Source organism: Paralichthys olivaceus, chromosome 7, assembly GCF_024713975.1.
Source record: "Paralichthys olivaceus isolate ysfri-2021 chromosome 7, ASM2471397v2, whole genome shotgun sequence".
NCBI lineage: Eukaryota > Metazoa > Chordata > Actinopteri > Pleuronectiformes > Paralichthyidae > Paralichthys > Paralichthys olivaceus.
Window position 1 is genome coordinate 15891527 of NC_091099.1, and position 14073 is coordinate 15905599.

The following is a 14073-nucleotide window of genomic DNA, read 5'->3' on the forward strand; positions in this document are numbered from 1 at the left end:
ATTATAAGAAATCAGTGAAAATGCCAAAAAAAAAAAATCTCACAATTGTAAAGAAAGTGATACAGAATATTCTGGATCTTTGTCTTTGAGCAGATCTGTGGTATATTATAGTGGATTTTTTTCCCATCCTTCCACTAAGTTTCAAGGAAAATTGTTCAGTAGAGCTTGATAATCCTGCTAACAAACAAACTAACAAACAAACAAGCGGGGGTCTAATAAATACTTATCTCTTGTATAAACAATATTTTAGATTAGGAACAACAGGATTTGCTTCACAAAAGAATTATTCTCTCAATTTTCAATAAAATGATAAGATTTATTCAAATGAATTAAAGCAATAAATATAAATATAAAACATTCATACTCATCTGTACACAGTGTGTCATTAATAAGACAAACATATTTACAAAATATAAAAACATAAAACACATTAAAATCTAAGTCTGGGAGAAAAAAGATTGCAAAAACAGTGACATAAGCTGCCAGCGTCTCATGTGGTGTCACAAGTTCAAATTCACGTGTGGGCAGAGCTGCGGCTTTAGACCTGAAGGCATTTCTTTTCAAAGTGCACATATCCCTGATGTACTTATCAGGCATATCAGGTCTACCCAACAGGAAGAGAACACCTGAACACTCATGGACATTAACCTCCATCAGGTAACACTGATATTCATAACTAACTAACTTATTGCGGCTGTGTTTATCAAATCTCTCGGGCCAACAGTAAGACAGCAAAGACACTGAGCACTAATTAATCTCACAGTTTCTGCTGCTGAGGATGTGAAGAGCAGCACAGTGTTGGGAGTTTCAGGACAGAGGCAGGTTTACTCAACACTGGTAAATAAGTCAGTACACCCTTGTTGAAATAGGTAAATCCTTATTAAGTAAATTGTTTCAACCCGGACGTACGGCAAAACAACCACAAACTGCAGAACTGGGTTTGAAATGTAACGGCGAAAGAGAAACGTCTTTGGAGTGTTGCCTGAGGTGACAGATCGTACAATCCACAGACAGATAGGTTCTTATAAACTTGAAGAAATAGTTTGAGATTATTGGCAAATACGTTTGTTTGCTTTCTTGTTGAGTGTTGAATATTTGCAATGATAAAAAAAAGCACAAATGAAATGAAACCAGGGGGAAACAGCAAGTGTGGCTTCCCACACAGTGAACACTGCAGCTGTGCAGTTCTTTTTTTCAGCTCGTTTTCTCATTTAATCTGGTTTAATCTCGCAGTCAATAAATAGTAAATTAACTTTAAATCTTATTTAGGAGCAGCAGTGAAAATTTATTTTGTTACCATTTGTTAACTGTTCCAGTTTAAACCATGTTAGCCAGCTGCTCACTCTAGCTTCATGTTTAGCTTACAAACATACTAGTAGCAACTATCTCATCAAACTCTCAACAAGAAAGTGATTGAATGTGTTCGCCCATATGTCAAACTTTTCCGACAATCTTAACGCAACACACAGACATAAAAACACTGCTATCAACTATAGAGGCAAAAGTTCTACACTCATGTAAACTTTGTACACTGTATTGAAGGCACTATTTGGTATGGTCAATTTTGACTACTTCATATTTCACCTCATATCTGCCTCTACACTTTGTCATTTTTGTTGGTATAACGGACTTTCAAAGCCACTGTCCTGCTGCCGCTGCCTCAGCTCGGAGAACAGAGGCCTGGAAGCAACTCTTTGCTGCTGCTCAGCCTCAGAGCCAGGGGTTGGCTCTCTGTGGGTACTCATCTTCACACTGGGGAGGTTTAAAGTCTGGGTTTGAGGCGTCTTCTTGGCGATTTCATTATAAACTGTCAGGTCGGACGCATCCGGGGAGAGGCCCCCGAACTCTTTAAAGATGCCGGCCGATGTCACAGAGACAGAAAACGGCTTCACCGGTTCTACTTTCCTCCCCGAGAAAGAGAGTCGGGGAACTTGGAAGCTTTTATCTGAGTCGCTGCTAGTCATGCTCCAGTCCGTGTGTTTCTCACCTCTCACAGGAGCCTCCTGGACGAGAAAAGCTTTGCTCTGTTGGTCTGAGTCTGGCTGGTTGTCGGCTCCCGGCGGGTACAGATCCCTGCTCTTACTCCTCACAGGCGCTCCGACTAAATTCACCTGGGATGAAGAGGCCATGTGATGCAAAGAGGTCGTCTGTTTGGATGGTTTGTTGGAGAGAGGTTGTGTGTGAGCAGAGGTTTGGGGTTTCTTGGCTACGTCCTCAGGGGCCTCATCCTTACCAGAAGTAGAACTGTCCTGGTGACTCGAAGGTTTAGTCCTGTCTGCAGCAGTCTGCTCTGGATCAGCTGACATCTTTCCTCTTCTCTCCTCTGCTCTGATGTCCGGAAGCTCAGGTAGGGTCGAGGGGTTCTTATTGAAAGCTGCGTTTCTAACTGGAGGGCAACAAACAGTGGAAACAGTAGTTGAACAATCTGCTGAAAACAAAGATCAACAAAACATTTTGAGGGAATAATCCACAGTAACACAGCTCTGAACAACAGGACTCACTTGGTAAACTGTAGTTCTTTCCAGATTTACTTCTGACAGGCGTCTCTAGCACTTTAGCCATGGCCGCCAGCTTGCTTGCAGCATTCATTATTTTCTTTTCAGCGCTGCAGAACATGAGGATCAATACAATTAGCCTGAGGAGCCATGATGAAGCAAGCAAACAAACTTTAACAAACAAGTATGGCGTCTTGCCCTGTGGTTTTCCCTCCATCCTCCAGTAGCTCCTGCAGACAGGTCAGATAATAAAGCCGCATCTTTCTGGCAGTGTCCTGTCGCTCCCTCTGCACCTCCATGCACATCATCTCTGCTGCTCGCTCCCGACTCTCCTGGAGGTAACGCAGCATGTCCTCTGTCATTAAAAAAGAAAACCACAATCACAAGCTGTGAGTTTGATGAAAACGTGTGTGTGAGCACTGACTCTTTCCATCACAGGTGTATTATTGTAGATTTACCACCCATTAATTAGTGTTCATACGACTGAATTATTTAACTCCACAGATACAAACAATAATGAATCAATAAATGATAACAAACCTCTGATCTTTTCTACAGTCATCAAATATTGCTGCTTCATCTCTTCCAGGCCGTGCTGAAGATCAGAACTCCTGCAACCAAAAAAAATCTGTTGGTATTGTTCAACTGAAATTCATAAACACAACTAATGTCATCTATGAATGTTACCAACACCATCCTGAAACTTCATCTGATCACTTATATACTTTTTTTCCACTATTTCCTGGCATATAATAGAGATTAATCGAGAAAACAATTGACAAACTGAATAATAATGAAAATATTCATCAATTTCTATATATTGTCATAGCATTGCATCCATTTGTCTTAATGATCCAATAAATGAAACTGAGATTTCTAATTTTTAGAAAGACTTCGGGTTCACAAGTTCTGCCTGAGCTTGTCATCTTCATGATGAAGGCAGATTGATAGATTTTATAAAATAGGAGAAGATGGTTGTTGCAAATTGCTACAATAAAATACTGCAAGTCGTGTGATTCATTTTTGACATATGTTTGTATATAACAACAGATAACAGGTAATCATACAGCCAGAGAAACAATACATACCTTCATTAAGACTTTACTAAATGAGAACAGAGGTGATAAAAACAGCACAAACCCTGAAGATTCTTTGGCTTTCTTCACTTCTTCCAGCTGCTGCAGATGTTCCTCCTTTGCCTTTTGTAAGCTGCGCTCATGCTCGTCTACAAGACATGAAGCATCTCATCAACATAGAGGCACAGATGTAGTTGAGTAATACTTTTTAAATGCCTAGGAAAAAAATGTACCTTTGAGACGCTGCACTGTGGTTTTGTGTTCTCGAACACTGAGCTGGAGCTGACGGCAGGCTTTCTCCAAGTGTCTCTGGAGCTCCTGGTTTTTCTTCTGCAGTTTACTTGAGGTCTCAGTGCACTCCTTCCTGCAACGAGCCGACTCCTTCCTCTGCGACAAAGAGCCTGGACAACGTGGATAATATTGTTCAGTACTTTGTTGATGGGAACTTTGATATAATCAAATCGGTTAATGCTGAATCTCAATGATTAAAGTTGAAATGTTTCCCGATGCCATGTGAAGTGAAGAGACATTACATACTCAGCATTTTGTCCATTTCTTGTTCATGTTGTTTCTGGGTTTCTTTTAACACACGGCTCAGTCTCTCCTCACTGATCTGAAGGACAGAGATGAAACCATGAAGCTACTCAAACATAGAACCGCATCAGAGACTACAATAGCAGTAGTAGAGCACAGACCTCCGCCAAGGCCCGACAGTCCCCTTAATACCACCAAACGTCATCAAATTTCACAGACACATTGATACCAGTCTCCTAAATGTTCCTGATTTTTTTCATCATGATCCATGAATTTTTCCCTGGGAAATTGGTCAAAACATTTTTTTAAGTCCTATCGCTCAAGTCTTCCAGACTTATACTTCATTCTTCCACCATGTTTGATGTCAGGCCATCCAGTAGTTTTTGTCTGATGCTGACAAGGGTGGAGGGAAATATTAACATTTTTTTAAGCATATAACCAACGCAGCACTCTGTGTTTTAGCAACAGTTTAACCTTTGTTTTGTGCAGATTTAGCAAATGAAGCATTTTTCGCAACACTTCCTCTAAAATCCTTTACAGATTAAAGCACTCCACTCATGGTTAGATGACAGATAACCCCAAAATAAACTCACTTTCTTCCACTCCTTCTTGGTCTGGGATACTGCCCTGCTGACCATGTCTTTGCAGGATGTTTGTATGACCTGTGTTATTGTTGTATCTGCTGTGGCCTCGCTGGTCCTCCTGGTGTTTTCACTGCCCTGCTGATCAGTTTTGGGATCTCTAAGAAGTTGTGCCTGGACCTGTGCCATTCCAGACTGAAGCTCTGTCAAGAGTGCCTCCCTCATCTGCTGTCTCTGAGTCAGCTCTCTCTCAGCATGCTGACATCTCCACTCCTCTTCTCTGACCCTCAGAGTCTCCTGAAGCTTGGCCTCCATTTGCAGAAGCAGCTCCTTCTTCTGGAGGTCAGCGTCCTCTCTGGCCTGCTCCAGCTTCTTGTGCTGCTCTTGCAGCTTGCTCTGGTACACCTGCTCACTGCGGACTCGAATGAGGGCGATCTCCTGCTGTTTGTCTCGGTTCCAGACCGCTCTAGCTCCGGCCAGCTCGGCCTTCAGCAGGGCAGCTTGTGCTCTCTTCACTTGCTCTAGCTGGCACTGGAGTGTCACCACCTCCTCTTGCAGCTCCTCCAGCCTCAGCACTCCAGAGCCCTGCCCCTCCTGCTGGTTCTTGTGTTTCTTATGCCACTGCTCCTCTGCCACCCTCAGAGCCTGGGACACCTGAGACATTTAAAGGAATATACATGATCACAGCAGAAAAGCCAGATGACATCGACAGCATTTGTTTTACTCAAAGATGGAAAACATCATACTTGTTGTTCAGTGTGTATTTCTTGCAGTTCTTCCCATTTCTCCTTCTCTGTTTGGAGAGAGGCTTGATATTCTGGTAATGAAGTCAAATCCTCGATCCAGCGATTGTAGGCCCTGGTCACCGCACCTTCAACCTGCAACAACAACACATATGTTCACTACTCGGTTGATCCTTTCAAATAACCAAGGACAGTGGTTTGTTATTTCCAATTGGTCCCACCCATACAAAACTACAAGATAAAACAGATGTATTAACTCAGTGACCTGCTTGGCCATGTCCTCCAGATGTTTCTCCTGAAGCTCTCTCTGGGCTTGTTTCCTGGTCTCCTCCACAGCCTTACGTTTGACTTTGTCAGCCTCCAGTTGCAGCTGTTGTTTCTGGGCGCTGAGCCTGGAGTCCAACTCCTCAGGAGTCAACGTCTCACTGCTGCCCTCGATCTCTTCTGTCTGACAGGTTACCTCAGCAGTCTCTCTGTGCTTCTCCCTCCTTGCCTCATCCAGCCTTTTTGCCCATGTTCTCTCCATCTACACAAAAGCAGAAAAGAAAAATTCCGGTCAGAGATGATATTCTCATTTGGGAGATAAGGGGGCTGATGGGGATTGTAGGGAATCATACTTTTTCCACTTCTTCCTTACACGTAGCCTTGGCTGAGGCTACATGAGAGTTCACCTGCTGCTGGATCTCAGCCTCCTTCTGTTTGGACCAGAGAGCTTTCAGTTGGTTCATTGAGGCCTGATGCTGAGCCTCCAGCTCCACCCTAAGCTTCTCCACAGCTGTCACACTTTCCTCTCTTATTTTTTGCTGGGAATAACAACCAATCAATCATAAATCATGCTACAATGTGGATTTTGTGTGATTTCTCATACACTTTATAGGATCTTTTATTTACCTCATTTTCTCTGATCAAAGCCTCCTCTTTCTCCCTGTTGTGTATTCTTTCTTCGAGTGTGTCTTTCTCTTTGCAGACAGATATGTAACATTCTTGTACACCCAACATCTTATCATTGGCCTCACATAGCTGGGTCCTGTAAAGGAAGACGTGAACAATATCAACATGTTGCAAAGGCGTACAGTTGACTTGAATTCTCAGTGTCAGGGTCTGAGGACTTACTGTAATAGTTGGATCTGCTGCTGGTGCTGTGCAGTCAGCTGTTCGACCTGAGCATCATGTTCCAGCATGAGCTCTGTTTGGACCCTGTTCACTACGTCATCCCTGTACTGCTGATGAATCCGTTCAGTTCTACATGAAAAAAACAAAGATTGCCTACATGAATCAGTAAATAGATAAAATAAGCAGCATGTGATTAGCATCCCTGTGTGATTCACCTCTGAGCAGCCTCTTGCTTTTCTTGGTCCAGCTCCTGGATCATCTCCCTCATCTTAGAGCACAGCTCTGCGTTGGCAGTCCTCACCTTCTCCTCACTCTGTTTCAACTCTTGATTCTTTTTCTCTAGCACCTGAATTTCACACAAAGGAAGTCTTTCACGATTTAGTCCAAAAAGAAAGAACATAAATAATGAGACAATAAACTCAAACACAAACCTCTACTTGTTCCTGCAAGTGTTTCTTATCTTTCTGTAGTTTCATCAACTCTTTGTGAGATTCTCCAGTCATGTCAAGATGTTTCATCTGACTTTTCTCTCTGATCTGTGGACATAAAGTCAGTTTTAAAGACAGTTTTTTTGATCACTGTACAAATTAAAGCCATTTAATTCATTTGTATCGTGCTATTTACACCAAGTTTTTCATATTATTGTGTGTCTGGGACAACAGTTTTATGGATTTCTCATCTTAAATGTCAGCAGTTCAATATTAAATCGGGCGTATGTTCATACAGGGCGAGTCCTTACCGAAGAGCTGAGCTGGGCTTCTTCTAACTGGGTGTTGAGTTCATTTACTTGGCTCTGACAGTGCTGAAGCTCCTCCTGCAGCTGACTGATTTTCTGCCGCTTCCCTTTCAGACTACCCAGACAGCGTTGCATCTCCACACGCAGCAGCCGCAAAGCCTCGTCAGCCTTGGGCAGCTTGGATTCTGACAGATGAGCCAAGGCAGGGCTGATGAAACGGAAGAAATGTAAGAATTTGTAGTTTCACAGTATATACCAGCACTCATTGCACCAAGACAAAAGGACACAGGCTGTGAAGATAATCAGAGGCCCTATAATGAACACAGTGTACCTTTGGAGAATGCCATTTTTCCTGCTCATTTTCTTTAATCCTAAATCTACACAGGAATCAGACAGCTGATGGTCCCAGTCGTTGTTCAGATCTAACGCAATTACACCATGTTTCACAGCAGATTCATACAGAGTGATCTGCTCCTTCAAGTCGGCCAGGTCCTCCTTCAGGGTGAACATGTGAAAATAAAAATAAAACATTTAATTTGCATGTTAAGTTTTTTCAGAGTGGTTTCATTTGTGACAGAAGAATAAGAGAGCAAACCTGCAAAACTTCGTTCATGTTTTCACTCAGAGCCTTGGCAGATAGAGCCTGTTGAAGCTTAATTTGCACCTGACTCATCTCCTGCACTGAGCCTGAAGACAAATATCAATTAGTATAAAGCAAAGTAAATATATGAGCACAGAAGTTCATATATGTCCACAGACGCCTTCACTCACTTGTCTGCAGTAACTTAGCACATTGATGCTGACTCTCCTCCAGTCGCTGAGTGAGGCAGTTGATGACTCTCGCCCTCTCAAGTTGCTCCTCCTCTCTCTGGCTCTCCAGCTGTTTCACCTGCTCTCGTAACCTCTGATTGACATCAATCTGGAAGGAACAACACAAAGCTTTTAGTGTCTTATGACAATGTCTGATGAATAGCCTGTTGACACATTCATCTCAGAAAAACCACAGACCTGTTCATTCAGAGCCTGAGAAGAAGAGTCGATCTTCTGCTTCAGGGCCAACACTGCAACGTCATGCTGTTCTCTGATGATGGTAAGGTCATGGTCGTGCTGCTCTCGCACTCTGGACAGGGTGTCAGAACGACAAAGCTCCAGCATCTGCTGCTTCATGCTGTCCACCGCAGCGTCTGCCACCCTCTGCTTCTTCATGTTCTGCAAACAAAGTAAAACTTATTTCCAAAACTGTAATCTTTAACTGAATCTCTCACTGTGGATTTGAACGTTCTCTGCTTGTTTCAGTAAGCTCTGCTCAGATACATTTTAAAGATTTTTAAATCCTGAAGCTGAATTTTAAATGCATTAAATAAATACTGTATGACTGATTATTGTCTTTTCCTTCTTTATTTCTTCCATAAGCTGAACTTGGCTGATTAAGACAGTTTTTACATATACATGTTATCAGACTAATCCACAACAAGCCTAAAGAAATTACAGATAACCTAGTATATTACACTCCATCTTGTATTTTGCTTTAAACAATTAGGAAGATGTGTAAACAGTGAAGTGTTTCAGCACAGAACTCACCTCATGGTCTCTCTCGGTGAGGGCGTGTATTTGCTGCTCCATAGCCTTCACTTTATTTTTCATTTGCACCTCTTGCTCCTTGGACTCTTCAACCAATCGACTTGATTCCTTTAGACTTACTGTAAGGCCATCCTTTTCATCTATTGATGAAAAAAAAAGACAATGCCCTCATGAGCAGCACATCCAACAAAACAAGGATACAACAGGCCAGTGCAGGATTGACTGATTCTGTAGATAGCACAAGCCTACTCAACAGCCACAAGGGGGCATATGAATGATTTTATTTAATTCTATCAATCTCAAGAAATCATGAGTTCTGTTCTGCTGTAAAGTAAAAGGCAATGCCCACCTCCCATTTTGCAGGTACAATCTCTTTAAACATACCTTTGACAATTGCAAACTGATGCTCGATGTATCTCATATTACGCCTTGAATCTTCCAGTTTTTGCTCCAAGTCTTCAATTTGTCTCTGCTGAGCTTTGTTTAAAATCTGCAGCTGAGCGAGTTGCTCCCGGTCAGCAGTTTCTGAAACACAGCACAACAATGTGTATACAACAAATCAAACATCAACCCCTTACTTGAACAGCAAGAAGATATTTAATATGTCTATGTCATTTGAGAGGGTGTATATTATACAATAACATTGTAGGTCTCCAGTTTCACTGTAGTAAACTGGGATTAATCAAGGGCTCCGTGTCTGTTTAGGTCTATTTGTATCACAGTTTGATTTCAGGTCTTAGAATCATTAAACCCCAAATCTTTATTGCTTGTACACAAGGAATTTTAAAGAAGTCACTAAACACTGAGCACAGATTTCCCTTCAGATTATTGTGCAGTAGCTCAGGTAAATTTGTTCAGTCTGGAGGAGACACATCTCAAAGATAAAATGAAACCACTCACGTTGTGTCGAGTCGAGGAATTCTCTCTGCAGATGATCAAACTGAGCTCCTTGGCGAGTGGCCTGTGGGTTAAACATCTTTGGCTGATGGGCAGGATGGTGAGGATTGTAACTGACCTTGTACTGATTGGTTACATTGTCTCCAGCTCCAGGCTTCAAATTCAGAGGAACAAAGACACAAAACGAAGACGGAGAATGTTTGAAATACAGATATATGTGCTAAATACACAAGAACAAACCAATTCAATATTGCACAATTTAAAAACTGCACAAAATACAAACTTACTTATTACAGACAAAATCATGTACAATATGAATTAAAGTGAGAGATTCTTTTGGATTGAAATGAAAAAAGTTTTAGACTTGTGACTGGTTTACAACAGGACATTGTTTTTACTCTGACAAATGATAGAAAGCATATCATTACATTTCTAGGAGACTTTAAAGGACAAGAAGAGAAGCAATCCCTGCACTGAATTATCAAAACATTAAAACTTTCATTCTTAATATGACACATGTAAAACACTACCGTTAGGTGATGCACTGATGAAATAGTTCACTCACCTGAAATTGGTTTCTGATATTATGGTCCCCATGGTTTTGGACGTCTCTGTATCCTCCATCTCCGTTACATTCCATGTGGTTATCAGATTCTTGAGAATATGGTTTAGACTCTGTGGAGAAGTCATTGGTCTCTATAGATTTCTCTGTGCCCATGCTCGTGTACGTATAATCTCCTTGGGTGAACTGGTGATCTCCTGACTGCTGGTTCCAGGTGTGAGGCAAAGGTTGCCTCCGCTGTCCATTAATCTGATCTGCACCATCCTCGTAAGTGTACTCATCATGAGAGCCTTGATCATAGTCGCCTCCATAGCTCTTCAGAGAGACATTGACAGTAAGAAGGATTTTTATTCTCCTTTAGAAGTTCAGAAAAAAAAACGTTCTGTGAAAACAAACTATATCTCTACCTGCTCATGGGAGATTGGCTTCGTGTGATTTGACCATTGCTGAGTCCACGTGGACTGTGGGCTGAGCAGAGAGGGCAAGAGAGAAAGAATTGTATTATAAAAGAAAAGCTGCTTGTCTAATACTACAGACAGACTTTACAAAATCAGTGTGTTGTGTGTCAGCAGCATCATCCTGTGTGTTACCTGTTTCTGGTGTTTTTATTGCTGCAGGCAGAATACTCAAGCTCTGGGGAGGAGTCTCTGCTGTCCTCCAGCATGTCATCGGGCAGGTCTGTGAGCAGTTTGTGCAGCTGTGGAAAAACAGCACAAGGAAATGAGTCACCATGGTTGCTCTGCAACTGAGTGATAAAGTAACACAGATTTGTGAAAAGTCAATAACCTAACAGACGGAGAAACAGAGCATGCCGGGGGGGTCTGAGTTTTGGTCCTAAGTGATCTACAGTGGTTATTAAAGTTAAAATGAATTCCAATTTCTTTTTCATTATATATTAGTGTACGCAATAGTTGTGTTATTGTGTATATATTTCATTCTGTAGTCAAAGATAAAATAATTCATTATTTGAATAGTTACAAATGAATAGCAAACATTGCAGCTTAATGAATCATTGAAGTATTTTATCAAGCAAAAAATCACAACATTTCTGATAAAAGCTTCTTAAATGTGCTTTAAGATTAATCAATACTGAGAGGACTCGTTACAGCCGTAAATGAAACAAAGCTTTACTCAACACTGACAATCAGCATCTTGTTCTCTCAGTGTAAAACATCTCAGCTCTTTCACTTAAAGGCAAAAGGGGAAACGGTAACAGACAAACACACACACACTTGCTTTTCAACCAACCATGTGAGATAGAACAAGCACAGCCATTTGCACTTACTTCCCATAAGGACTGTTGAATATTCCTCAAATCCTCAACAGTGTCCAAAACAGAAGGACCCATATTATCCCATTTACACATTCAACAAAGATTGAAGAAGCAATTCTTCTTCAGCTGTGAGGCCACATGATAACCATGTCGCCTAATCTTTCTGCACTGAAGACCTTCCGTGAGAACCATCCAAAACGTCCCTGGCATGTTGTCAGCGCTCAGTGGCATTCTTGTGTTTTGCTCCCAGAGAACTCCATTGTTTTGTCAAACATATAGGAAGGTTAACTGGAGCAGAAATAATCATGTTCCACTTGGCCAACATGTGAATAATAAGCAGGCTATATCCAAAGAAAAAAGTCCATTTAAGAAATAATATTGAAAATCAAATGTGTGGCAGCAAACCAGCAAGACATCCAACAGACCGTTCTCATCATGCTTGCTCTACTCAAGAAGGAGTGAGGTCAAACACAGAAACAAGGCAACCTAGATAAAGAGAAAGTAGGGAAACCACAGGGCAGAGCTAGTTTCAGCGTGACACACCTGGAAGGAGGCATTTTCTCTGAGCCAATAATAGCTCAGGTTCATGGTGCAACAGACGTGTGGGCGTGGGTAATAACATAGCACGCCTCTCAAGCTGTGAAGCCGGGAGACTTGTGAAACTCAAATGTGCACACCTCAAATGCTTCCCCAAACAACAACAACACAAACTCACAAATCTGAAGAACCTGATAAATTTAAGGTTCTCAAAGGAGAGGGAACTGTCGGGGTTCTCAACAACTTTTAAGCTCTCAACCTTGCTATGTAAAGTGGCTTGAGTATGTCATAATGTAGCACAATACAAATACAACTGAATTGAAAGGACAACATAAATGTACAGATATGAAAATGTACATTATGAGAGAGCAACAGTATTAGTAGGGCTGCTGGGCTATATGGCCTGAAATTACATCAAGATACATTATTCAAGTCAATATTGATAGTTATAACTATAAAGGTGAAATTATAATTTATAGTCTGTTGTTTTTTAAATTAAAGACTATGGAGACTAAAGATTATGGGTTTAAACCCCTCTGTATTACAAACACTTGATAAACAGCAAAACATTTTACAAATGGGAGGTTTCTGTGTATTACCTCCTCAATCTGCTTGAACAATGCATAATCATTACAATCAATGTTTATGGGACTTTTGTTATATGGCTACTAATGAAAATTATATTACAATAATAACTGATATTGCTCTATTTTCCAGAAGAGGTGACAGTAATGGTATTACTTAAGTACAGACAAATAATACCTGAAGAACTTCCATGCTACAATTGTAAAATGGTTATATATATATATATACGTATACGTATAATACACTGTATTATACTGTAATCTCACATATTGAATGGTAGCTGTGATTGACCATTTGAAAATCGAATTACCGCAGCTCATAAAATCTGGACAGCTTTAAGAAAATCACAACATCACACAACCACAGTACAAAAACACAACTGTAACACACATGTGAAGCCAAAATCTTCCCAATGATACCAGCTATGAATATTTAATGCACCTCCTGCTCTCTGGCATAGTCCTCCGGGTCGTACTCCTCCTCCTCATGCTGGGTCTGGAGAGCAGCACTGTCAAAGTCGATGGACATGATGCACAGCCTGCAGGTGAGGGACACAGACACGATGCGGAGTTAATGGAGGGAAATCCCAATCACGAACTATGTGTAACTCTGCTCCCGGTGTGAAACGGGGGAAGTAAAGGTCGCAGGGCTGCGGGATGTGGGCACCAGAGGCTGTGGCTAGGGTGAAGCATCATCAGATAACGAGGCTCTGGTTAGAGTCAGGGTTAAAAGTCTTCGTCACAAAACAACTTCTCCACAGCTCGAAGACAAGCACACATCCGATCGTGTGTCGTTCACGTTAACTTAGCGAACATGACCGGTCGGTTAAATATTCCGTGTGGAATCATGAAGCTTACCTTCAGTGAAACTGTGGCCGATGCTTCTTCTGTCGAGCTGCTTCTTCCTTCAGTGAAGTTGGTGTGAATCGACTGCCAGCAACACATGTGTTTACATTACAAAGCCCCGCTGCTAGCTAACCAGCTAGCCTGGCCATGTTGGCTTCACTTAGCAACGACGAGCACGACTAAACGTTTAAACGTGATGAAGCCCATGTTGTGAAAATGTCCGCAGAGCTCGTCAGGTAAAGAGAGTTGGTTTCTTTAAGCTTGTGCAGGTTTAGCGCCGCTGAGGGTGAATGAAGCAGGAAACTGAGAGAGCAGATAAACACACACACACACAGACTGAGCGTCAGACGGTTTCTCCAAGAACTCAGGGCTCGCCCACTTTGAAAAGTCGCGCGCATTAGCAGCGGCAAATCACCACACACACACACACACACACACACACACACACACACACACACACACACACACACACACACACACACACACACACACACACACACACACACACACACACA

The 14073-nt window shown here is 41.7% G+C and overlaps 1 protein-coding gene across 3 annotated transcripts; it reads right to left on the reverse strand.

Moving 5' to 3' along the window:
• Positions 1-295: 295 nt before the first annotated feature.
• On the reverse strand, positions 296-13938 carry cep152 (centrosomal protein 152). Of its 3 annotated transcripts, XM_020079066.2 has the most exons (28): positions 13571-13938; positions 13155-13251; positions 10909-11015; positions 10726-10786; positions 10322-10633; positions 9760-9910; positions 9244-9384; positions 8860-8999; positions 8287-8487; positions 8050-8197; positions 7874-7965; positions 7610-7773; positions 7282-7486; positions 6974-7078; positions 6758-6888; positions 6543-6671; positions 6321-6456; positions 6047-6232; positions 5695-5955; positions 5433-5564; positions 4699-5340; positions 4109-4184; positions 3805-3972; positions 3636-3720; positions 3036-3106; positions 2694-2850; positions 2502-2605; positions 296-2386 (listed from the first exon to the last, which is right to left on the reverse strand). In XM_020079066.2, the coding sequence occupies exons 2-28, from the start codon at positions 13239-13241 to the stop codon at positions 1608-1610; spliced, it is 4971 nt and encodes a 1656-aa protein (XP_019934625.2). In that variant the 5' UTR covers positions 13242-13251; positions 13571-13938; the 3' UTR covers positions 296-1607. The 3 variants fall into 3 exon arrangements, with proteins under 3 accessions (XP_019934625.2, XP_069383858.1, XP_069383856.1); XM_069527757.1 differs by lacking the exon at positions 6047-6232; XM_069527755.1 differs by lacking the exons at positions 13155-13251; positions 13571-13938 and adding an exon at positions 11604-12066.
• Positions 13939-14073: the final 135 nt, after the last annotated feature.